The sequence below is a fragment of the Lepidochelys kempii genome, chromosome 12 (assembly GCF_965140285.1).
Source record: "Lepidochelys kempii isolate rLepKem1 chromosome 12, rLepKem1.hap1, whole genome shotgun sequence".
Classification (NCBI taxonomy): domain Eukaryota; kingdom Metazoa; phylum Chordata; order Testudines; family Cheloniidae; genus Lepidochelys; species Lepidochelys kempii.
In genome coordinates this window covers 8,914,075-8,939,036 of record NC_136391.1, presented here as the reverse complement: position 1 = coordinate 8,939,036, position 24,962 = coordinate 8,914,075, and the positions used below count along the sequence as shown (strand labels likewise).

Genomic DNA, 24,962 nt, shown 5'->3' with positions numbered 1-24,962 from the left:
CATTTAATTTTCCTTAAATAATTCATTCATGAACTTAATACAAGTGGGAAGTTTCCCATTCCTCTTAATTCTGTTCTAAGTATGATCCACACTTCTATGGTGGATATTTGTCTTTGCAGCCACAGATGTGAAACATTTATTGACATGGTCTCGAGGATGCTGAACACGTATCTATCGAACTGTGTTTAACTTCAGTAAATCAGGATATTTCCTACCATTACAACAGAGTAGGTAGAGTATTTCTCTCCTTTGAAAACACTTATCAGTTTTGTTAATTTAGATCAAAGGTCTTTTACAATTTGGATGACTCCCAGAAGACACAAAGAAGGATTTCCACCAGTTGCAGTGTAGAAAAATTGAACCTTAACCTTATTGCCACTACCCATATCCAATCATATCATTTTAAACAGATAACCATGGAATGATAGAAATGTAGGGCTGGAAGGGACGTCAAGAGATCTAGTCCCACCCCCAGACTGAGGTAAACCTAGACCTTCCCTGACAGGTGTTTGGCTAAAAACCTCCAGTGGTGGGGGGATTTCACGGTGTCTGTAGGTAATCTATTCAAGACCTCAACTATCCTTATGGTCAAAAAGTTTTCCTAATTTCTAACCTAAATCTCCCTTGCTGCAAACTAAGCCAATTATTTCTTGTCCTACCTTCAGTGAGCATGGAGAACAACTTAATAAAGAGGATGGTGATCAACTATCAGTTTGTAAGCACCTAGAAGATAAAAGGGTTATAAGGAACAGCCAGTATGGATTTGTTAAGAACAAATCATTCCAAGCCAACCTATTTACCTTCTCCGACAGGGTTTCTGGCCTAGTGGATAGGGTGGAAGCAGTAGACATGTCTTGATTTCAGTAAGGCTTTTGCACAGTCCTACATGACAGTCTCATAAACCAATTGGGGAAATGGGATCTAGATGAAATTTCTATGAGGTGTGTGCAAAAATAGTAGAAAGACCATACTAAAAGAGAAGTTATCAATGGTTTGCTGTCAAACTGGGAAGGCTTATGTAGTGGGGACCCGCAGGTGTCTGTTCTGGGTCTGGTAGTAGTCAATATTTTCATTAATGACTTGGATAATGGAGCTGAGAACATGCCTATAAAATTTGTGCATGACCCCAAGCTGGGCAGGATTGCAAGCACTTTGGAGGACTGGATTAAAATTTAAAACCACCTTGACAAAGTGGAGAATTGGTCTGAAATCAACAAGATGAGATTCACTAGAGAAAAGTGCAAAGCGCAAAAGTTAGGAAGGAAAAAAAACAACACACACCACTACGAAGTGGGGAATAACTGGCTTCGTTGTCGTATGGCTGAAAAGGATCTGGGGGTTACAGTGGATCACAAACTGAATATGAGTCAATGTGGCGCTGTTGCAAAAAAGGCTAACAACATTCTGGGGTGTATTAACAGGAGTGATGTGTGTAAGACCTGGGAGGTAACTGTCCCGCTTTACTCAGCGCTGGTGAGACCTCAGCTGGAGTACCGTGTCCAGTTTTGGACACCACACTTTAGGAAAGATGTGAACAAATTGGAGAGAGTCCAGAGGAGAGCAACAAAAACGATCAAAAGTTTAGAAAACCTGACCTGTGAGGAAACTTTCAAGGCCTCCCAAGGAAAAAGAAACATTTGTTTTTGTTGTGCTTTTTTTAAAAAAAATCGTGTCCTATAATAGCAATAAAAAGTTCCAGGCATTGGCACAAGTGGCTCTGAAGTCATCATACGCTATTGTCATTTCAGTTTCACTTGGGGGGCTTAAGTCCCCACAAATGCTGTTTATTGCCTCATCTATTCTTCCTCCATGAGTGATATCCCTTAAATAAAACTGGGACTCCAAAAAGGAACCGGGAAAAATCATATGGCACATCTGTTATGGAAGCCTGAAGAAACCAATCAAAATGAGGTGAGTGGTGGCAGTTTGAGTAGGCTTCCATGAAGAAGCACCACATGCTTTTAGTATTTTTTTTTTTTTGCTGGATATGGATTTTCTGGAGTATGGACAAATTACTGCTCTGCATTTACAGCTGGTCTCTGTTAGAGAACTACAGAGTAAACCCAGGGTTAGTAAGATGAAATCAGACATCTGCTCAATACTGCATGTGACATTCACATTCAAACCACCCCTAGAAGAATTATTCATTACTAAAACATTCATTGTAAACTCCTAAATGTGTAACTGGATCATCTTTTTATTAAGAAATACATACACAGCCTGGTTATTCTCAGCTGTCTACATATGCTACAGAGCCAGAACAGACCAAACATAAGTTAGAGCAGCCCTAGGGCTGCTCTAATTTCAACAGGGGCCAAGCAGGCCCCTAAACAATCCCAGAGGCAAGGTGAAAAGCTGGCTTGTAGTAACCGAGAATCACTAATGGATAACAAAGGATCAGCATTATTAACAGCAGCAACTTCTTGCCCTGCATATACATACATATTATGGCACTGACCGGCTGTTTGCCCAACAGTGGGCAAATAGATAGAAGCAGTGTGTCCTAGTGGATACTGTACTGGGACTCAGAAGAGTTGGGTTCTATTCCCAGCCATTGGCCTGCTGGGTGACCTTGGGAAACTGAGGCACTTGCTCCACGTGTAAAATGGGGTAACGATACTGACCTCCTTTGTAAAGTACATGGAGACCTACTGGTGAAATATGAAAGCTATGTTTTAATATTAATTAGTAGGAAGATATTTACTGGAGATTTATTTTTATCTGAGAGAGGGTTTTTTTTAAATGGGATTCCTACTATTACCTTACTTTGATTTGTGTCGGTATATTGCCTCCTGACACTACCCTGGCCACTGCCAGAGGCAGAATACTAAACTTGAGCTGATCTTGTATAGACGTTACAGTAAATACAAAATGTGTGCTCTCTGGCTGTCAGTCACTGCTCATCAACTTAGCAAAGCTCCTACGAGTTCCACTATAGCCTGTATTTCCTAGGGTGGAAATAACTTTTTTTCAAAATCTGTTGTGATCAGTACTAGCAGCATTTGCTCTTTCTCCATTGAAATCAACATAGCTGCCCCAACGTGCACTTTTACAGAGCGACTATTTCTTTGTCTATTTCACAGGAAACACATGTGGCCATATTTAAGAAGCTCCATGGAAGTCAAATGGAGTGGTGATGTTTTACTAGGTGATCAAGGCAACAGAAGTCCCAGCTGGCCATGGAGCAATACCAGAAATGACCCCACCAGTTGTTCCCCAAATGTGCATAATCTGTTTCTGTAGCTGTGCGTGTAAATTGGCCATTTAAGCATGCAATTACTGAATTGTATCAGCAATTACGGTATGCAACACGCAAATGTAGTGCCCAACTGCACTCAAATTTTTGCACAGGAACTTTTGAAAAGCTGTCCCTTAATTATATCTATTTCAGTGGTCTTTATGTACCTAATGAAAATGGATGACAACAAAATTAACAGCCTCACAAAAGCAGGGCAAAAGGCTTTAGAGGTTGTAGAACAAAGTAGTTATATAAAAGTGCTGAGAATTTCTATGCTGAAACCACCATTTCTACAAGATCCCGTCTGAAACTAACTCACACAAATCATAGTAGGAGCATAGGAGGGTGCCATACTCCGGCTGGAGTAAGATACAGATTGATGGCAGGGCTCCTGAAGGAAACCTACCACCATGGGAAGGAGCTAGGGGGAAGCAAGGAAAAATACAAATCCACAGTCTTCCTTGAGGGTCCTAAACTCTCTGGGGTTTCCCTGCAGATCTTGAGACACTAAAGGTTTGGAGGGCCACCTCTCCCCACCCTTCCCACAGAGGGACAAACTGCTCATCCTTTGATGGGATGATTCAGAGGAACTCCAGGAGTTAAAATTCTTGGAGCTTCCTGGGCCTAACACAGGTTTTTCCCTTCCCCAGTGACACTACAGCCCAAGGAGTACTATATGCGTCATTCTCTGGTTGCATTATAATTACCATTGTTTTTGATGAGCCCCTGTACAAACATCAGGTAACACGCTACTCAGAATGTTCCTGCAGGGATTGAGAGCGAGAAGAAAAAGCATTAAGGATAGAAAGGCAGCATGGGCCAAATCAGTGATCCCTGATGTAGTTGTATTAGACAATGGACTTACAACAGGGATGAATTTGGCTCAATATATTCATTTTCATAATGCTAAAGGAGGCTGAATGTGGAACTCTTTTCACCTATTACTCATACTTCCAGTGCTCATGGCATAATTACGTCTACTTTCAAAGGAAACTGCAGGGGAGGAGCAGGGGGTTAGGTCACATTGTCAAGCATTTTAGGCCTAACATTAAGGTTTTCTATTTTATTATTATAGGATTATCATCAACAACATGTACTAGGAGTAGAAATGTTGAAATGAGGTTTTAAAAATACATCAATAAGACTCGGCTTTTTGGATTTAAACTTTACCCTGAAATGTTGGAAGCACTAAACACAACAGCCTTTGAGCTAGTGCAGGCGAATAGAAAGTGAAATGGACTAGAAACAGAGTGAAACAAACCAATCTGGTCTCAGGGTTCAAGTTCAATGAAGTGCAGGGTAGAAATAAATATGACTGAAAGGGTGTGAGCAGACATAAGGAAAAGTCAACTCCATTTTTTTTAATTCTTTGTGGTTTAATTATCTAAGGGGTTCTTAGTGAGGCCAGTAAAGGATATGTATTAATCTATGTGGTTTAATTAGGCCTCTCACAAGACAGAGCCTGTTAGTGTGATGCTATTAAGTCTCCAGAGTGTGGACTCTAAATTGGTTAATCAGGCCATCTTGAGAGTCTCAAGCCAGCCAGTCTCAGTGTCACAGGCAGGACCAGAGCCCAGTTATTAAAGCCTCCAGGGCTATTATGGGCTGCAGGCTGCAGCCATAGCGAGCCAGAACCTTAGCACAGGGTAAGTCCACTTTGTGCCATGACAGCCATATAAAGGAGATTTAAAGCTGCCCTGTAGGGCAGCTCCCAGTCCCCCTGACTTAAAGACTAAGGCCATTATGTAGTATATTCCCTGCCCTCACAAGGCCTCTTCCTGTTCCTTATGCTAAAGGGGTCGGGGAAACAACTGAGAGAGGCTGCCATAAATCAGGGTAGCCCGTGCTGGGGGAATCTTCAGCTGCCCGTTTAGGGCAGTTTTAAGGCCCTTTGCACTGCTCGGGCCATGCAAAGGGACCTTGTGGGCTACGATATGACATGTTACTTGGTGCTTCTCCATTGTCCTGCAGTAGGACACTAATGTTAACCTAGCAGGATTGAGCAACTAATATATAAAGACCAATGTCCAGCTATAGAGAGAGGAGAAACTGCTCATTTTGTTAACAACTCTTTCCAACCTCATGAACTAAGAAAATGCCATAGAATCATAGAATATCAGGGTTGGAAGGGACCTCAGGAGGTCATCTAGTCCAACCCTCTGCTCAAAGCAGGACCAATCCCCAGTTAAATCATCCCAGCCAGGGCTTTGTCAAGCCTGACCTTAAAAACTTCTAAGGAAGGAGATTCCACCACCTCCCTAGGTAACGCATTCCAGTGTTTCACCACCCTCCTAGTGAAAAAGTTTTTCCTAATATCCAACCTAAATCTCCCCCACTGCAACTTGAGACCATTACTCCTTGTTCTGTCATGTGCTACCACAGAGAACAGTCTAGAGCCATCCTCTTTGGAACCCCCTTTCAGGTAGTTGAAAGCAGCTATTAAATCCCCCTCATTCTTCTCTTCCGCAAACTAAACAATCCCAGTTCCCTCAGACTCTCCTCATAAGTCATGTGTTCCAGTCCCCTAATCATTTGTGTTACCCTCCGCTGGACTCTCTCCAATTTCTCCACATCCTTCTTGTAGTGTGGGGCCCAAAACTGGACACAGTACTCCAGATGAGGCCTCAATGTCGAATAGAGGGGAACGATCACGTCCCTCAATCTGCTGGCAATGCCCTACTTTTACAGCCCAAAATGCCATTGGCCTTCTTGGCAACAAGGGCACACTGTTGACTCATATCCAGCTTCTCGTCCACTGTCACCCCTAGGTCCTTTTCTGCAGAACTGCTGCCAAACCATTTGGTCCCTAGTCTGTAGCGGTGCATTGGATTCTTCCGTCCTAAGTGCAGGACTCTGCACTTGTCCTTGTTGAACCTCATCAGATTTCTTTTGGCCCAATCCTCTAATTTGTCTAGGTCCCTCTGTCTCCTATCCCTACCCTCCAGCGTATCTACCTCCCCTCCCAGTTTAGTGTCATCTGCAAACTTGCTGAGGGTGCAATCCATCAGAGTTACTGAGCCAAACTGAGTGGCTGAATCAATCAATGGATAAAATTTCTTGACTTCCTATCTGTCCAGTTACTTATCACTGTTTCCTAAAGTCTCCATTACTTAAAAGTTAACAATGCTCACTCGCTCTTGCCCTGGCCCCCTTCCTTCCTTACCCACTCAGTGGCTTAGGGTATAAGTTTGAGTTTTCAAAATGAATGAATCTATGAGAATGAGGGCACTATCGTGGGAAAGCCTGGAAAGAGAGCTGGCATTTACTTTCTGAATAGTTCTTGAACTAAAATTTGCTTTGAGTGGCTTCCAATGTTATGTAGTGATGCTGCATAATAAATTCATTGGCTAATGAATAATATTTACATCCATGATGACAAACCTGGCTCGTGGTTAGCTGAAAACAGCCATGTGACAGTCAATGAGATTCTGTTATTTACCGCCACAGAGTTGGCCAATCACATATATGCAAACAAGTGCATTCTGACTGGTTGCAGCTAAATTCAATGAAAAAAATCTTCATCACCTGCTCAAGAACTGCTTTACGTTTTGAAACATTTGAGGGGTTTCCATGTATTTGCAAAGGAAAATTTAGGGACTGGTCTTGCAAGAAGTCCACATGCCCCTGAAGTCAGAGTTTGCGCATGGAGGATTTTCAGGATCAGATCCTCAGTCTAGTGTATTGTGGAATACCTGACCATGTTAGAGAGCAGGACACTCAGAATGTGGGTTATATTAACACCATACTTCAGTGGACACCAGCTACAGTGTTGATCCCACAGTGAAAAAAGTTTGGCAGGAAAAATTTATTCCCCCCCCCCCCATCAGAAAATTTCTACATGAATACTTTTCAGTCAGGGCTATTTGTTTCCTTTTCAATTCACGTTTAATAGAGGACAGTAAGGAGAGCGTGGTTATTTATTTATTTAACTTGACTCAGGTAAAAATGTTTGCCCCTTTAACAGAGCACAGCAACAGGTAATGAATGTCTATATGACACAACAGCCCCTCTCCTATTGAAACAAATCCCTGCCCTAACCAAAAAAAAAAAGAAAATATCTAACCTACATGGATATTTAAATTCATAATGTAGTCTGCTAGCTTCAGATAATAGTAACTGGCTCCTTCCTTTGAGCATGCTTCCTGACTTACTTCTGCTCTTGTTCTTTGGGAAATGTTTTACTGAAGAGTGACTCTTGCTTTGTGACCTGAAGATGGCAAGGGTAGGATTCTTATTGATCAACCTAGGGAATAGGTTACAGAGTTCTGGGGCCTGCAATTGACAAGGTTATTTTTCTAGCTCTGTCAAATTCATAAGTGACTCTCATAACTCCCATGACACATACACTGGTCTGAGAATCGATCTCTCGGTTGTTTGTGTGTCAGTCTCATTGCTCTTCTTCTAAAATGAGAAAGGGATAAAAGCCCTCCATATCTCTGTTTTCTTAACCCAGTGATATCTGTTTCCATCTCCCTCCAGTGCAGGTTTGTTCCAAGTGGTACATTTAATAGTGGTGTGTCTAGTTTCGTTTTGAATGACTTAAGCAGTAGAAATGCCATCAGCTCTCTTGGGAGACTATTCCACAAAGTAATAGAATTCATTGCTGGGCAAATGTAACTATTGCACTGCATGACTTTGATAAAGGACAACATTTTCATCTTAGCCTTAACTAGGGCCCTATTTTTTGCGCTTGTGGTTTTGTCGGTACAATAATCAAAGAGGCAAACTTGCCCTGGCAATTTATGGACACAAAATGTGTGACCGGTGTCTAAAATCTGGCCTATGATTGTAAGAAGAATGATAGCAAATGGCATTTGGATTTTTTTTTTAAAGGTAAGTTTATGCAGAGAAAAAAATTTACTGTTGAAAGGACCTGTGGTACAGTATATCCTTGTCTTTGCTGCAGTCCCAGCAGTCCCTGCTTTAATGACTTGTGTATATAACTGTTCATATAAACGAAGCATCTCAAGCCATTGAACATGATGGAATGCAATGGAAGCACTGAGAGTCAAAACACTGTTTCGTGATATTCTGTGATTTCTGGCAGCAAATTCATACTAGCTCAACCTTGTCTTGTCTTTTTTCTTCTTCTTCTTTTCATTGCTTTCTGGTGACAAGTCCTATAGCATCATTAAAAAAACCAGACCTCATGTGACCCTCACCAGATTACGAGAGGGACATTTAATTAAGAAGCTGCCGAGAAGCCACCAAACGCAGCGTTCAGAGTAGCATCCAATACAAAGATTCACTAAAACTCTCTCTTAGGGCTTGTCTACACGGACAATAAGACTGCAGCAAGCTGGGGGTGAATCTACCCCACACTAACCTGGCGTGGTCTAACTGTTCGTGTCCACTCTGCTGACACATTAACAGTTCATTAACGGGACTAGCTCAAAGTTCTCAGACAAACTCTTAGCACGGGTCAGTAGGGTGCACACGAACAGCCAGACAACGGCAGGCTCCCATCGGGTAGATTCACACCCCAGCTTGGCACGATCTAATTGTTTGTGTAAATAAGCCTCTCAGTCAAAGTCCTGGCACTGAAGAGCTTCCCGATAGGAGCAATGTCTCTCAGGTAACCAGCAACAGAATGCTATCAGGAGGGCAGCGACACTGGCCAATGAATAGAAGTTTGGTTCATTTTACATCTCCAATATGTTGAATCCTTTAGGGCCAGGACTCTTAACAATGCCTGCTCTTACTAGGAGATATTCAGAGACAGACTGAAGACTTTCAAGGGGGACAAGGGCATAGGATAGTGCTGACACAACAAACTCTGCTCCTTTCAAAACTAGGAGCACCACCATGTTTATGTAGCATGAATGTAGCCCACAGTGGTTATGGAGGAGTAATGCCATGTGTCTGATGCTACTTGGCTGGCAGGTATCTACTGACGGATACATAGGTACTGTGTTCACTGTGGGAGCACAGGGCTACTTCAATACATGCCTCAATTTCCACTCCATCCTGGAGCCTCAGTAGTCCCTGATCTGGCATTCCTATAAGAGTGAGATTCACCACGGTACCCTTTTCTCCCCACGCCACCGAAAAAGTATGCTGCCTTGCAGAGCGAATGCCAGAGCAGCTGCTGCTCAATTGCCGAGCTCTGCTGAGCAGTCACCAGGAGAGATCACTGGGAAGTTTGACAGATTTTCCCCCCCCCATTGAAAAAATATATATATATTCATCACAAACAAAACTGCTCAGGAAACAGGGTGAGTATGACAAATTTTCCATCTCAAAAAAAAATTTGAAGAGAAAAGTCTCGAAGTTGTTGGAATGTTTTGTTTCAACATTTTCTAAATGAAAGAATTCTGGTTCAGAACAACTTTTCATTTAAAAAAAATGAAAGCTAGTCAGACTGGACCAAAAGGGTTAAAAAGGACAAAAAAGATCAAAATGAAACATTTCAAAAATAATCAAAAAAGTTACAACTGACCCAAGACCAAAAATTTCAGTTCACAAATATTTGAGATTGATTTTTTTGTCTTATTTGAGATGGAAAAAACAGCAAACTCTTGAAAAGGTTTACAGGGTGGGAAAACTGTTTCCCACCCAACTCTACTCTACACTGCATAATGGTGGCCAGCAAGACGCAAAACCGAGCATGGAAGCTTCTGTTTTCTCTGCCTCATGGAGGAGGTGAGGCACCATTCCACCCAGCAGAAGAGACAGGCCATGCAATGTAGGGCCTGGGTATCTGAGGAAGGACTTTGTTATGATTTCATTAAATAGGTTGATTTGATGGGGGTGAGAAAGGGCCTACAGTCTGCTTTATTCTCCAGTCCTGACCATTTTCTAGTTCCCCTGAATTTGAAAGCAAGATCAATCACTTTATGACCAACAACAACAACTTGTAATTCTGCAGATTAAGAGGAGACTAATGAAATGTCATGCTTCTGGGCATCCATGGATAACTGCAAGATTCAGGAAGTATGCGCCTCCACCCCCATATTCTGCACTGTACAGGTGGTCAGATACATTATGGGGGCTTTTCACCTTTCTTAGAAGCTTCAGGTATTGATCACGGCTAGAAGCAGACCTTCGGTCCAATCAAGAATGGCAAATGGTAGGTCGTGTCATCATGGGAGGCTCTGTTGCGGTCCTGTGCCCTCTACTAGGATTCTGTTCTGTTGAATACTAAGTAACTTCACGTGGATTTGATCTGAAGAGAATAAAACTGTCTCCTTGTCTTTTGTAACTGTCTTGTGTTATATGAGTGTCCTGTGTTAGAAAACGTGTTTTCTAACCATTTCCCAGAGTTTGGTTTGGTAAACAGTCTCCTTTCCTAAATCTAACTTTTCCTTTATCTCTCTCCCCCCCCGGCCTGTCTCTCTTTTCCTTTCTGACCTGCTTCCTGGTGTAGAACCGCATGCATGAGTCTCTCATGCTCTTCGACTCCATCTGTAACAACAAATTCTTCATCGATACCTCCATCATTCTCTTCCTCAACAAGAAAGACCTATTTGCCGAGAAGATCAAGAAATCACCTCTGACCATCTGCTTCCCTGAGTATACAGGTATGTGTCATGACTCGGACAGCCCAGCCTACCAGTCAGGAAGCAAAAGATGAAAGAAGTAATCTTGCAACACTGGGGTGCAGAGGAGAAGTGACACTTGATGTGCCCTAAAGTTATATGGTGCCTTGAGGGGGTGTCTGTATTGATGGGTGTCTTACGGACAGTTCTTGTGGGAGTAACACTGAATGGTCCTATGCTGTCCATGGGACACGCAAACCTCAAGACACCATATGAACTTACGAAGCATCAAAATACAAAACTCCACCAATAACTAATGGAGTAATATAACAATGTTAATTGTAGTAATATTAAGAATTTTTTTCCTCCTTCCTTATAAGCTCACGATCAAACTCTGCCCATGGCTCTACTTCTGATATGTTTAGCAGGTTCAACTTTCAAGGGAATCACCAGCCAACGATTGTACGGTTCCAGTCCTGCAAACACTTACACACATATAGGAGCATAGAGGCCTCCTGGGTCATTGAGACCAGTCCCCTGCTATGGCAGGCAACCCTGTCTTACCATCCCAGTCAAACTTATACACATGCCTAACTTTACTACTGTGAGAAGTCCCACTGAAATCAATGGAACTACTCAGGGTTGTAAAGTTCGCTACATGTGTAGGTGTTTGCAGGACTGGGGCCTGAGTTATCTACTGACAGTATGGCCCCTTCTTCAAGAGGGTGGGGTCTTCCAACCAATCCATCTTCTGGTGTTTACTTTGGCTACAGCTGGTTGGTTGTCAGAGCAACAAGATGCCAAAAGGTCATTTTTTTGTTTAAGGGAAATTCATGGCACACAATAGTTTAATGGATATTAAGTTGTTTGTTGTGGGAAATTATGAGAAGTCAAATAAATATCCTTTACAGCACAATATAAACTACTGAACTCCATTGAGTAATGTTTACCAAACAATTTAAACCCTTCAAAGAAAAGAAAAAGAAACCACCAGACTGCGTTAAACTGATAGGCAGCTACATTGTCTAAAAGTTCACAATGGAGTCTTGCTCCTGTAGCAAGATGGCTGAAATGACAACGACCAATGATTTTTATAGTGAAAACACCCTAAAAGTAATGGCTATGACAAACATACAGCCAAGCTACGGCAGGCTCTTCTCTCCAACAGGAGCATAGGCGTTACCAGACTGGATCAGACATGTGGTCCATCTAAACCAGTATCAGGCTTCCAACAATGGCCAGTACTAGATGTAAGGTGTAAGAACTCCAGAAGTAGGTAGATGTTGGATAATTAGGTCTCGTATAAAGAGATCTCAGATTGACATATGTACAGAGAGAACTTTACTGTGCATGTTTAGAGCAACAGTCTTTAACTAATCAGCATCACCCCAGTGAGATAAGAACAATTACCTCCATTTTACAGAGACGTGCCCAAAGACACACAATACATCAGTGGTGGAGCTGGGTCTAGAAGGCATATTTCCTCAACTGTTTGTCTTGCCTACTTTATTAGGCCGTGCTGCCCTTCTGGTCTCTTGCCCGAGACTCCACAGCAAAACAAAAGCAGAGGATGCAGGACATTCCGACTGCAAGTCCCATGCTCATGCATCCAGATCATAGTGCCAAAGTGAATGGTTTGCCCCAGAATTGGCAGCTTTAGCAAAAATCCAGTGTTAGTTATGTTACCATCCAAACAGATGGAGAGTGAGCCAGTTGAGGGAGTGAAAACACAGACTTTGGCAGGATTATTTTACACTCTTGAGTGTGTGTGTGTTGCAGAGGGACTCTCTTATTACACTTTTACACATCATTCAGCTAAATCCTATGCTACCTTTGCCCTCAACCAAATCCGTACACACAGATCCATGCATATTAAAGGGCAGAATGCAGGGTAAGTACATAACTCCCAGAAGTGTGCACTATGCGGATGACAGAAAGAAGGAAAAAAGTCTTTAATGTGGAACATTCCAGTAGTTAAAATTGGCCAGCCCCAGAGCAGAGGGAAAATGAGGCTTCCACTCACAATTACACAGTAAAGACTGGTCAGCCATTTGAGTAGTCCAATTGGCCAATCATTCCCCTTCTTGAATAATGAGGGCGACATCTGGATTTTGCAAAGAGGACATGATTGTGAGTCATGAAAATAAGAGTCTGGTTTATGACTGAATCGCAGAGAAGAACAAAATATTTTATTCCTCATCTTAATTATTTATTAATGGCAAAATCATTTTTTTCTTTAAAAAATTAAGGGGGGGGGGGGAGAAACTTAACCCTTGCGACTGGCAGCTCAATTGGCCACTATGGCATTTGGATATTAAGGGTTTCAAGTCATTCATTGAAACACTCACTATCTGTGGAAGAACCAGCTATACACTGAGCCCTATGCCTGCACTTCTTAAACCAACCTGAAGAAGGGCTCTGGGTACACATGAAAGCTTGTCTCTCTCACCAACAGAAGCTGGTCCAATAAAAGCTATTCCCTCACCCACCTTGTCTCTGTAACACCCTGAGATCAACATGGCTACAACAACATTGCATGCTTCATAAACTGTGTTATTTTGTGTCTTTGGTAAGGTTTCTAGCCTACAGCCTTTACTCACGAGAGAAAAGGCTGCAGGATTGGGTCCGCTGGTTCTTAAAGTGGAGGGATGTTTTTAGAAAATTTTCTGTTAATTTGTTTCTCACATATTTACTCCCTTGAAAATGTTTAGGTTTTGTGAAATTTCAGGAGAAAGGCATTCTGCGGGCAAAAAGCTGTGAAATCACAAAATCCTAGGTTTGCCTGGGGAAAACAGCTTGGCTTGGCAAATATAGCATGGAAAGGTCTTGGAAACCAAGAAACAATTCTGAATTTATAACAAGAGGCAGAACTGCTCAAAATTCTGAAGGTTTCAAAAGTCGTTGTAAATATTTCACATACCTCTGAAATCTTTCTTCTAGAGTTCAGCTTTAGTGATCATAAAGGGGATTCTTTAGTAAGGCTGCTGGACACAAACAGACCCTCTGGTCGTTCTCTCTGATTCCAAGACTAACACAGCCAATGCTGCTTAGTGCCCACCGACAGGGTCTCCCTTTGTCCTGGTCAGGAATAAGCAAGAATGGAATGGACTGCTGTCTATCAAATAATCCTCCATAGCTCTCAAACAAGTTTCTACACTACTGGGGCACCTCTTTGTGGCAACATCTGGGGATCAGCTCTCACCTGGTCTGATGTCCTCTCCATTAGTTGCTTGCTCCATGGCCTCTCTGAACTTGAGGTGCTCCCTCTTCATGTCTTGGCCCCTCAGCCAGGTTACGATAGTCCTCCGCTTCTGGGGTGCCAAAGTCCCACCGGACAAATTGTCTTATCTGTGGTTTAGGCAATCTTCTGATCCACTTTGAAATTTGGGCCACTTTCCCAATGGCCAACAGGGGAACTGAGGCCCACCCACTACTCTGGGTTCCAGCTCAGGGACCCTATCCCTAGCAACCACAGTCTGCTCCTGTTGCTTTGTCCCTGAGCTCTTTCCTACCTCTCCTCTCTTCTTATCTTCTAGCCCATTTCTAGGTTTACCCCTGGAGCTTCCTCCACTTCCTGGGGCTACTTCACCCCTCTCAACTTCCTACCAGAGTCTGTAATCCAAGGCAAGATACTTAGTCTCTCCCTAGAACTCCTCCTTGTCCCTAGCCAACAACTCAAACTCCCCTCTGGGGTAACTACAGATCACCTTCCTAGAGCCCTTTTCTCTTATCACCAACTCCCTCTGTTTATAAGCCTAGCCAAGCTCCTCCCCCAGCTGGGTTTCATCAGCTATCAGCAGGGTGACCATATTTCCCTGTGGTGAATACGGGACACCTGGGAAAATTACTCGTATTCAAGTGAGTTCCATGGCAATCAATCAGAACTATGCAGTACAAACTTTCAAATTAACATCAAGTTGACTGAGCCCCGTTTAAAAGAAATAGTGCATAGTTGGATTCTTTTTATTTACCTTCTTATCTTTAAGGCTTTAGGGTTCTCACAGGGAGAGGTGACACACACACATATACACACACTCCTGTACACCTCTCTCACACGGTGGGGTGGGGAGGTGACCGACTGATCCAACCCTCCAGGTGCTCTCTGCCCTCCATGCCTGGCTGGGACCCCCGGGATTCACCCGCCTATCCTGAAACCTGGTGCCACGTCTTCCCGTGGCAACACATGGAGGGGCATGCAGGGTCACATCCCCTTCCCCAGATTTCTGCCAGGATTCACACCAGAATGTGGCCAGCAGCAGTCTTTTGGCACTGTGTGGGCAGGAAGGGACGGGAGCTGCTTCCAACTGCAGGAGGGGGAAGGGATGGCCTGGCCCGTGTCTTTGCAGAGCTCGTCTTCCACCCCACCCCACCCCCGCTCCCCCATGGCGGGAAGCAGCTTGTCCCTTCCTGTCCGCACAGTGTCGAAAGGCAGCTAACACCTCCAAGCTGCTGCCGGCCACTGACATAACCCAGCCGCCCCCCGTCCCCCAGCGATCGCGCGGGCAGGAAGGGGTTAAGCCCTAAGGATGTATTGTGCGCCAGGGCCCAGGGAACCTGACTGCAGGGGCTACAGTGAACCTGGCCAGAGAGGTGGCTCAGCAGGAGCGGGTGCCTAGGGGACAGAGCAGCCCCAGGCTCCCTGGGGCCAGGGGGGGAGTGAAGAGGCAAAGCAGGGAGAGGACAGCGAGAGGGGGTGCATGTAAAGGGCCAATGGGTGGGCAGCAAAGGCGACACGTAATCGGCTGCTGCCTGGCGCCTGCCCGCACTCACCAGCCACCGCAGCGCACAGCCAGTGCCAGCCGGAAACGGGAGCGGGGTCGGGGCCCTGCTGGTCGAGAGCCGGCACGCAGCGGGGGCTGCGCGGACAAACCAGCCGGGGGAGCGACCAGCCCCACGCACTGCAGCTTTGCCCCCCCCCCATTGTCAGCCACTGGACACCCCCCCACACTCACTGCTGGTAGGCGGGCAGCGGGTGAGCAGGGATCTGGCAAGCAGCAGGAGCTGCCAGTACTGATGGGGGGCAGGATATAGAAAATACTGGACAATTTGCCTGTTTTTAGGAAAAAGTCGGGACATCTGCAGGAGGGCTTAAATATGGGCTGTCCCTTTAAAAACGGGACATCTGGTCACCCTAACCATACAGGCGGCCTCTGGAGGAAGGCCAGGGCCTGACAGGTAATTAGCCTGTTTTACTTGTTCGGGCCGTGTCGGGGGTGAACACCCCAGCACACCCTCTCAGAAGTTAGAAGGGTTCTTATTGAGTGATTATAGAGTGCTCAGGCCTAGATCCTCAAAGGTAATTAGGCGCCTTGAAATCAGTGGGAGTTAGGCACCTAAATACCTTTGAGACACTGGACCTCAGTCCCTTTCTCACAGGGATTCAGCCTGCTGCTTTCACCTCATTCCTAGCCCCAGCCAGTCCAGGAAGCAAGACTCGTGACTGGAGTCAAACTGGTCTCGGGACATGCCACCAGTGAGTCATTTGGCTGGCCCTTGCTCTTGCTTTTTACATACAAACCTATGTAGCTGCTCAGTACAACAACATTGTCGGACATTTCTTCCACTTACTGGATATCTCCTGACAGGATGCTCATTTTACACTAGTCAAAGAACGGTGCCTTGGGTGCGCTGACCCATGAGGTGCACCATGAGATGTATCAGCACTTACTTATCAAATAGACTGAAACAAATCAAATACAAGTAACGGAGTCGGGATTAATCCACCCAAGAGAATAGTTCCACTGGTCCTGAGGAAACCCAGGGATGGAGATAATCAGCTGCACCTGTTTAACAATCCTCTTGTGCATCTCTTGCTAACCCATCCCCCCAGCCATCCCTCAGCTGGAAGGAGAAGTGACTTCAGCTTCTTTCTCAATAGCCTTCCTCTTCTCTTCTTTCACCCCTTCTCCCCCAGCTTTGCACTTCTCCAGGGGATGGGCTGGGTGCTCAAAGGAGATGATAAGCAGCGTGGAGCAGGGCCAGTAGCATGGGGGAGCAGATGAGGAAAGAGGAGGCAAAGGAAAAGCTTTATGAAAGACAGACCCCTCCTGAATTAAGTTTGGCCTTGAAGGACTGATCTGTCTGGCATAGAGGCTTTTCCACAGGTGCCAAATTTTTGTCCAAATCGGATCAATGCCATTTTACAGAGCACTATAATCCACATCATCTTGTGTACGACTGCTGATTACATCTTCCGACACACCTGAGAACTGATCATCCCCTCATATGGGCTTCCCTGGGGTTTGGATGCAGATAGCCAGCAGGCTAATTGGGCTCCAGCTGTGTTCCCATTCCCAAGAAAATGGCAACATCATCCCTGTTTAGGGTACAGTACAGCAGACTATGTGCAGGCCCTCTCAGGCTTAAGCCAACCACCCTCTCTCCTTCAGATGTGACCTAACATGGGGATGTTCACTCCTCCAAGAAATAGCATTAAAATAAAGGAACAGAGCCAGAGAAGGAGAGCTTGAAAAGGAAACTAACTCTCCAGATCGTAGCAGCTCTTCAGAAGATGCCTGGCTCTGTGCATTTCAGCAAGGGGCCAGGCCTCAATGCTCTCATAAGCTGCTTAGTGTAATAACATGTATTCTTCAGCTGTAACAACTGACCCTCCACCCTCTCCAGACCATCAAGCCAACATTTGACAAAGATTTCAAGTTCTGCCCTGTCTAATAGGCTGTAGGAGCTGATAGGCCCCTTAGAGAACACAGGCCCTTCTGGACATTTCTTTTTACACAGTACAAACTGTTGCAGCAGCACGTGGAGTGGGACCTCAAAACGGGCCCACAACAGCGCTGGCCTCCACTCACACCCTGGCTGGGGTAAGGGGACGAGGTTCTCAAAATGAACCCCCAAAAGCCTGTCACTGAAGACCGGCGGGGCGGGGGTGAGACCTGTGATATGGGTGGGACCAGGCTGCTGGCAGACGGTGGAGCTCTCACCCCAGTCAAGGGGCTATTTCCCTTACCCCTGCCCAGAAAGGAGCCTGGTGCTTCTTCTCCAGTGGGGAGTCCACGTGTCCTCTCCTCTCACTCCTGGGCTAGGTCTGCCACAGGCAGGGGCTCACGCTTGTCAGCCTGGGTGATGCCACCGCCTCCCGGCCTGGCAGTAGCCCAGCTGGTGTGACCCAGCAGCCCCTGGTGAGGGTGGTGCCCATGCCTGGCATCAAAATGGCCCACCACTCTGCAGCCATCTTGTCGGTAATTTTAATTAGTCAGTACTTAGCGGTGTGCGTGTTGGTTTTGCATCTGGTTGCACCTGTCAAGTCTGTTCCCCCCAATCTATTTGATTAACGTTACAAGCCTGATTCCGGTCTCCGTTACAGCTGTGTAAATCAGGAGTAATTCCATTGTACCAAGGGAGGAGAAACGGGCCCTGTCGGTCAGTGTTATAGGGCGGTTATTAGAAGCGCCTGATGCCCTGTGAAACACGACTGATGTGATTCATAGGCAACCTCCATTTCTCACAGGTTATTACAGTTTCCATTGTAATAGCACTGACCATAATAATCCACTTACTGGGCATTGCTGGAACTGCTGGATACTTCTGTAGGAGTCTTACAGCTCAGTGCACAGGTGTAACCCTGGAGGAAGTCTATGAATATTAAGAAATTTACTCTGGCTGTATAGTGATGTAACTGTGAGTATAATGAAGGCCTAGGCCCAGATTCACAAAAGTATTAAGGAACTAGCACTGCTTTCAATGGAAGCTCGGAGCCTAAATACCTTTGTGCATCTGGGCCTAGTGTCCAAACCTGAGTTTGGTGCCTTGTGGTTCTTGGCTTTCCCTGTTGCATTATGTCTCTAATCACTACAGCAACAGAAGGAGCATGGGGGATGCCGCTCCCAGGTTTGCTGTAGGGATTTGGGTTGCAAGTGAAATGCAGAAAATCAAGCTCACGTATAAGCCTCTAAATATGTTTTCATTTCAGCTTGTAGCAGTAGTTACATGGATGCACCCGTGATCATTTTCCCCCTTTGTAATGCTTGTGGAAAGGATCAACATGTTCCAAGCTTATCTCCATGGGCCCAGATACTTTTCTCAATGCATTAACTGGGGCAAAATAGTGAGATTCCTCAGCGTAGCTTGGACTGTAGTAACCTGGGGGTGGGTGGAGCTTTGGCTGAATCAAGCACAAGTGGTGCTTAGGGTAGGTCTACACTTAAAAAGCTTCACTGTAGCGCTTTTAGTGAAGAGTAGCTAACCCATCTCCCCAAGAGGTGGTAGCTATGTTGACAGGGAAGCCCTCCTATTGACATACACCGACCTAGCCCCTAGTGTAGACAGCACTATCTGCGTCACTCAAGGGTCTGGATTTTTCACCCCCCGAGCGATGTAGTTATCCCGATGTAAGTTTGTAGTGTAGACCTGGCCTTCGTTTTCCATGTTTGTACGGATGCGCACCGATTAGCAGTTCCCTGCTGTTCCCGTGAAGTCACTGTACCTGACCCCGCTGTCGCTGGTGTCAATTAGGAGTAACTCCATTAAAGTTGGTGCGGTACAAAGCAGGTCTGAGCGCTAACTTTCTGATGCTTTTCCTCTCGCACCATCTCTTTGTTTGTTCTCCTCCTATTGATAACGTGGCTCCCAGTTGGAGACACAAATATCAGAGCTTCCAAGATAGTTTCAGTGCATTAATCTTTGATGTGACCAGCAAAATTAGAACAAACAGCAGGTTCGGCCCTTTTGGGTGTCTTTGCAATGGATAAAGAAGGCCGTCACGCTTGTCTAATGTGTTTGCTTTTTAATTTTTCTGCTTATTTTTCACCTCAGAAATATCAGGACTATCAAGTCTCATCTCCCCTGGGGTTTCTGGAAGTCTCCTGGTGGTGCGGAGACCTGGAGGGGGAGCTTTCTATAACTTTAATTAAAGGGCTGCAGAATCCTGAATCTTTAAGAGGGAGGTTCATTCCTCCCAGCTGTTCATTCAGGTGTTAGCGTTAAATAAGAGTTTAAAAACAAAAACAATGAGCAAGATCTTCAGCTTGTGTAAACAAGTCAGTGGAGTTAGCCAATTTACACTAGCTGAGGCTCTGATCCAAAGAGTTTGGAAATCCCTTTTCTTCTCTGATGCTCATGTTTCATTTGCAGTTTTATTATCCCATTAGCTCTCCAGCTATCTATAGAGTCTTCTGGGAAAAAGAGAGTGGGGGGCGGGGGGTAGATGACACCTGGTTTTCTAATGTGAACTCCAAACAGTACAAAATGCCTTCTTCGTGCATCATCTTTTACCCTTTATGGGATAATACACCAACCCCTCTTCCAGCCCTTTTCTTCCAGATCTCCCTAGAGCAGTGGTTCTCAGCCCCCTCGCTTGCGGCCCAATCAGCACCCAGCTGCGGCCCCTGTGACATCCTCAGGGCCGTACCAGTAGTATGTATGTTGCGTGGATGTACATAACACAGAGAGAGCTGCATATGCAGCCCACAATGGTAAATAGGTTGAAAATCACTTCCCTAGAGCGTGCTCATGCCTGCAAGACCTCTGACGGGATTCTCTTTCTTTTCCTGTTTGTTTGCCTGCAGGCCCTAACACTTACGAGGACGCAGCAGCATATATCCAAGCACAATTTGAAAGCAAAAACCGCTCCCCCAACAAGGAGATTTACTGTCACATGACTTGTGCGACGGACACGAACAACATCCAGGTGGTCTTCGACGCGGTCACCGATATCATCATTGCCAACAACCTCCGAGGCTGTGGCTTGTACTGACGCCTTCTCGTCCTGTATAGCAAAGCAACTCCTTTGGTAATGATCACGGCGGGAGGAAAAAATTTTAAAAAAAGAAAAAAAGCGCAAAACAAAACAAAAACCAAATCAAATGACAAAAAACAAAATCATTATACTAATAATGCAAGCTGGTAAATAAAAAGGCATAATGATAAATTATATATATATATATAAATAAATATATATATATATACACACACACACATATAAAAAAAAAACCACCACCACCACAATCTTTTTAGTTTATCTCAAAGAGCTGTGGACAGAACTGATTTCTCTGACAGGCTTCAGCCCTCCCTGGTATTGTCACCAGTCATAGAAATCAAATCAATTAAATAAGCCAAGAAAAATTACGCTGACATTTGCTAAATGGTCTGCCTGCATTTTGAACCTAAGGTATCCTATGAGTTTTAAAAGGCATTGTTTTCTTAAAACAAAGAGCGATAGCGTTATTTTTTTAACTCTTCTTTAGGGGGAGTGGCTTCGGGGTAGAGGGGAAGGGGATTTTTTTTTTTCTTCCTCCCCATTCCAGTTTCTTGGATTTTTTAGGGACTGGTGTTAGGAAGCCGTAAGTCAGCACCATGGGGGCTGGGCTCTCAGTGCCTCTCGGTTCTGTTCAGCTCTTGTGGGTTTCAAAAATAAACAAAGAAAAAGACAAAAAAAAGAAAAGAGAAAAAAGAAAGAAAAAAACAAACCCACGCCACAATATTTTAGAACTTTTTTTAACCGGGACGCAGCAGGAAAGCATTCTTTACGTAACAAGCTCTTCACTTGTGGAATGTAACTTCCTCCCAAGTTAAAGCACAAGATGTGGAGCTTCAGGCTTTTTACCGGCGCGGGTTCTGCAAGAAAGAGGAGGGCCCATAGTGGCAATCACACCACCGCCCCCCCACACACACACACACACGCGCGTGCCCCAAAAAGACTGGGGGGGAGGGATGTATTTGTCCATCAAATTCGAACCGTGTATCAGTACCAACCTCACTTTCAGGTGGGCTTCGGGCAGGGGAGGGGAGACGCAATTTATTTTTGAACAGGGTTAATTAAGGACATTAACCCTTGTGATACTGTTTTACTTGGCAGTGAGGGATTCCCCCTATGATTTAATTGATTTCTTGATTGATTTTTAATGTATTCAAGCCTGGGCTCCCTTCTCTCTCTCTCTCCAGACCACTTCACGGACTCTCCTGTTGGCGTTCTCCTTACCGGTAGCATGACCTTTTGGCCTTTTGCATAAGACACAGCCTTCCTTATTGAATCAATGTATAATGTTCTGAACATGGAATGATGGCTGTGTGTTTCCGTAGACTGCTGTAGATCTGGTTTTAGCTGAGTCTTTACATTTAGAAGCTAAAAGATTAAAAAAGAAGAAAAAAAAAAAGAAAAATGAAAAAAAACACCACGTTTTTTCCATGTGCTTTGTAGCTAAAAAAAAAGAAAAAAGGGAAAAAAAAAGAAAATATTCCTTTCCCATTTTCCCTTCCCCCCTTTATTTAAAAAAAGAAAAGAAAAATCTTTTGCAACCGTGCTAAGAGGTATTCTCCTCTTCTCCATTCCTCATTTTAACAGGAATGAATTTGCATTTGTTTTCATTTAATTTCCCTTTTTGTGTTTATTTGTGCCCTGCCTCCTTAAAAAGAAAAAAAAAAGGGGGGTCTTTATTAGCCTGGAGTGATAAGACTACAATGCAAGACCATGACTGTGGGTCAGGTATCCAGCAGGGGATGTCTTTCTGCTTTATATTTATTTATTCTTTTCCCCTAGTTTAATAATGACTCTTTGTTCTGAATTGTCTCTTTCGCGCTCCAGGTTTGTATCAAAAAAGCACAGCTGTCACTGGCCTGTAGTGGCCAAATTATCCAGAGATTTTCCCTCTCTTGACTTTTTTGCTCTGAAGAATACTGTGTATTACATACCAGATAGGCTTCCTCTTCTTTCTTTTATTGTTTTGGGGGTTGGTTTGGGAGACCTTAGAGGGATTATTTTTCTTTGGGTTTTTTTGTTTTGTTCGGATTTATTTTTGTAACTCTTTCCAGTGAATGCTTTTTTGTGCTGCTTTTTTCCTCCTCTGATCCTTCCTTTTAGTGAATGGTGTTTTCTCGCTCTCTCTCTCTCATGTGGGGATGTTTGTGCTGCAAAAACAGACAAAAAAATACAAAAAAAATACAAAAAAACCCAAAAACAAAAAAAGAAAGAAAATGTTTAAAAAGTTTCTCACACACACACAGACACACACACACCAATCACAAAAAAAACTAAAAAAAAAAAAAAAACCAAAATCAAATGTAGTGTTTACATTAAAGCCACCGTTTTCATGACCAATCCTTCATCATTTCTACTTTGATTAGTAATCAGACATCTTCACAGTCACTTTTCAGAGTTACCGTCGCTGAAGAAACCACACACCTGTTTAAAATAAAATGAATAAATAAAGAGGAAACTAAATATATATATATATAAAGCGCCAGGTCTTTCTAAGCCTTTCTATTACCAATCAGTGAGGTTTCTGTGATATATTAGACACTGCCAATCTCTTTCTCTGACTAATGGAAAATTCATGTGTAGCTCAATAAAGAGAATGTTTGTCTGTAATCCTGGTCTTTCACCTTCTGGTTTTCAGACTACAGTTATTTTATGACTATTCTTTTTTAATTAAGGAGGGGGGGGGAGAAAAGAAAAAAGAACACAGTGGTGCCAATTCATATATTTTTTGGGGATGTGGGGGAAGGGGACAAATTCTGGTCCCTACCCCCGTTCCCACTTCTGGCAGGGACCCAGTTCCGCTCCGAAGTAAGTCATCCCATTCCCCGCCCCATGCACAGGAATCCTGGGTCTTGCTCATGCAGGGAGTCTCCCCTCTCTCTTACCCACATGGGGCTGCACTCCACCATCCAGGAACAGACTCTCCATGTGGCAGGTCGCGAGGCCACTCACTGAAACTTGGCTCAGTCGCCCGTCCATGGGTATGGCAGGGCAGCTGCATCAAATCTCAGTAGCCATGCTTTGGATCTCCCTGGCAGCAGCAGGACTGATTTAGTGCGGGACCACTGCTTAAAAGCGGTCAGGCCATGCCACCCACCCACACCCACCCCCCCAGGCTCTGGGGCCTATGGAACTTTGAGCCAGTGTAAAAATCCAGGGGAGGGAGCACGTGCCTCCCAGCCTCTTACAAATTGGCACCACTGCAAATTATTCCACCTCTTGTGTTGTTTCAAAAAGCTATCGGACACGGGGGCCAGATTTTTTAGAAAAACCTCAGCTCCCACTTAGGTCCTGGGATCAGTGGCTAGACCGTGACGAGAACTCAGCCTATTGGATGAATGTCGGGTGCTTTTGGAAGTCTGGCTCCCATTGTGGAAGCTGAGCACTAAAACATCTGGGCCCTGCGTGGCTCAGGAGATTGGGAATCGCAGGCCTTTTGGGTTTAAGCTAATTGTTCCTAGCCCATGGCCTGATCTTGCAAGTTGCATCGCATATAGACAGCCCCCTACACCTATGCAGATTGCTGTTGGCCTCAGCGTGGCTCTGTGCAGGCACAGGGATCTGCCCACACAATACACCTTGCACGATCAACGCCCAGGGCAGAAGCATCTGGATGTTGTTGCCATCTGATGGTTGCTGGTAGCCTATGTGAAATGGATTTGGTAGTCTTGATCAAGTGTGTCCCATGGAATACCACCGTCGACACTCATTGCAATCTCATTGGCTGTCTTGAGCACGCACAGCAGCCAAGGATGGAATACATAGAATCTGAACTGTCTTCTGCTCCCTCGGGGATGGCCTCCAGGTCAGGTTTGAGGCACACTAGCAGGAAAGTAGAGGGAGGAAGCTGTCACGGTCAGCACCTTTGCTGTGCCGGCTTGCTGGAGAAAGAGACATCCTGAGTCTCAAAAGGCTGCCAGCCACATGCCTTTCAGCATCATTGAAGTGGGTGGAACATTTTAATGCCCTGTAAAATGGGGGTGTTGATTCATATACCTCCTGTGTAAGATGCTTTGAGAGCTAAGGCTTGACAAGCACTATGGAAAAGCTAGGAATTTATTAGTAATAATAATTAAATTAAAAAAAATAATCACAGAAACTGGATCATCCCACTAACATTTGTTTTTCTTTAGCGCTTTTGATTGTGCAAGGTGCCAGGCTGACAGCCCCGGAGTCACCTGTGTGTCCTCTAAGGAAGTTAATGCACAGGCGGTTCCAGTTTGGAAGACTTTTCCCACCCCAGCCCACCAACATGTGTTGACCCGGAACTGCAGAGATCACCAAACGCAGGAGCGATGGCAATTACAGTCCCGATCTAACAAACGTTCTCCCACATAAAGAAAAGGAGGACTTGTGGCACCTTAGAGACTAACCAATTTATTAGAGCATAAGCTTTCGTGAGCTACAGCTCACTTCCTCAGATGCACGAAAGCTTATGCTCTAATAAATTGGTTAGTCTCTAAGGTGCCACAAGTCCTCCTTTTCTTTTTGCGAATACAGACTAACACGGCTGCTACTCTGAAATCGTTCTCCC

At 44.6% G+C, this 24,962-nt stretch overlaps 1 protein-coding gene across 2 annotated transcripts in view; it reads left to right on the top strand.

Annotated features, from left to right (window-relative positions):
- Positions 1 to 23,038, top strand: part of GNAO1 (G protein subunit alpha o1) — a 299,015-nt gene extending 275,977 nt beyond the window's left edge. The window contains exons 7-9 of one of the 2 annotated variants that reach the window (XM_073307481.2): positions 10,605 to 10,758; positions 20,241 to 20,464; positions 21,616 to 23,038. In XM_073307481.2, coding sequence (XP_073163582.1) covers positions 10,605 to 10,758; positions 20,241 to 20,428 — 342 coding nt within the window. In that variant the 3' untranslated portion in view covers positions 20,429 to 20,464; positions 21,616 to 23,038. Of the gene's footprint in view, positions 1 to 10,604; positions 10,759 to 20,240 lie in introns of both variants that reach the window. The other variant, XM_073307480.2, reaches the window with a different exon arrangement.
- The last annotated feature ends 1,924 nt before the right edge of the window (positions 23,039 to 24,962 follow it).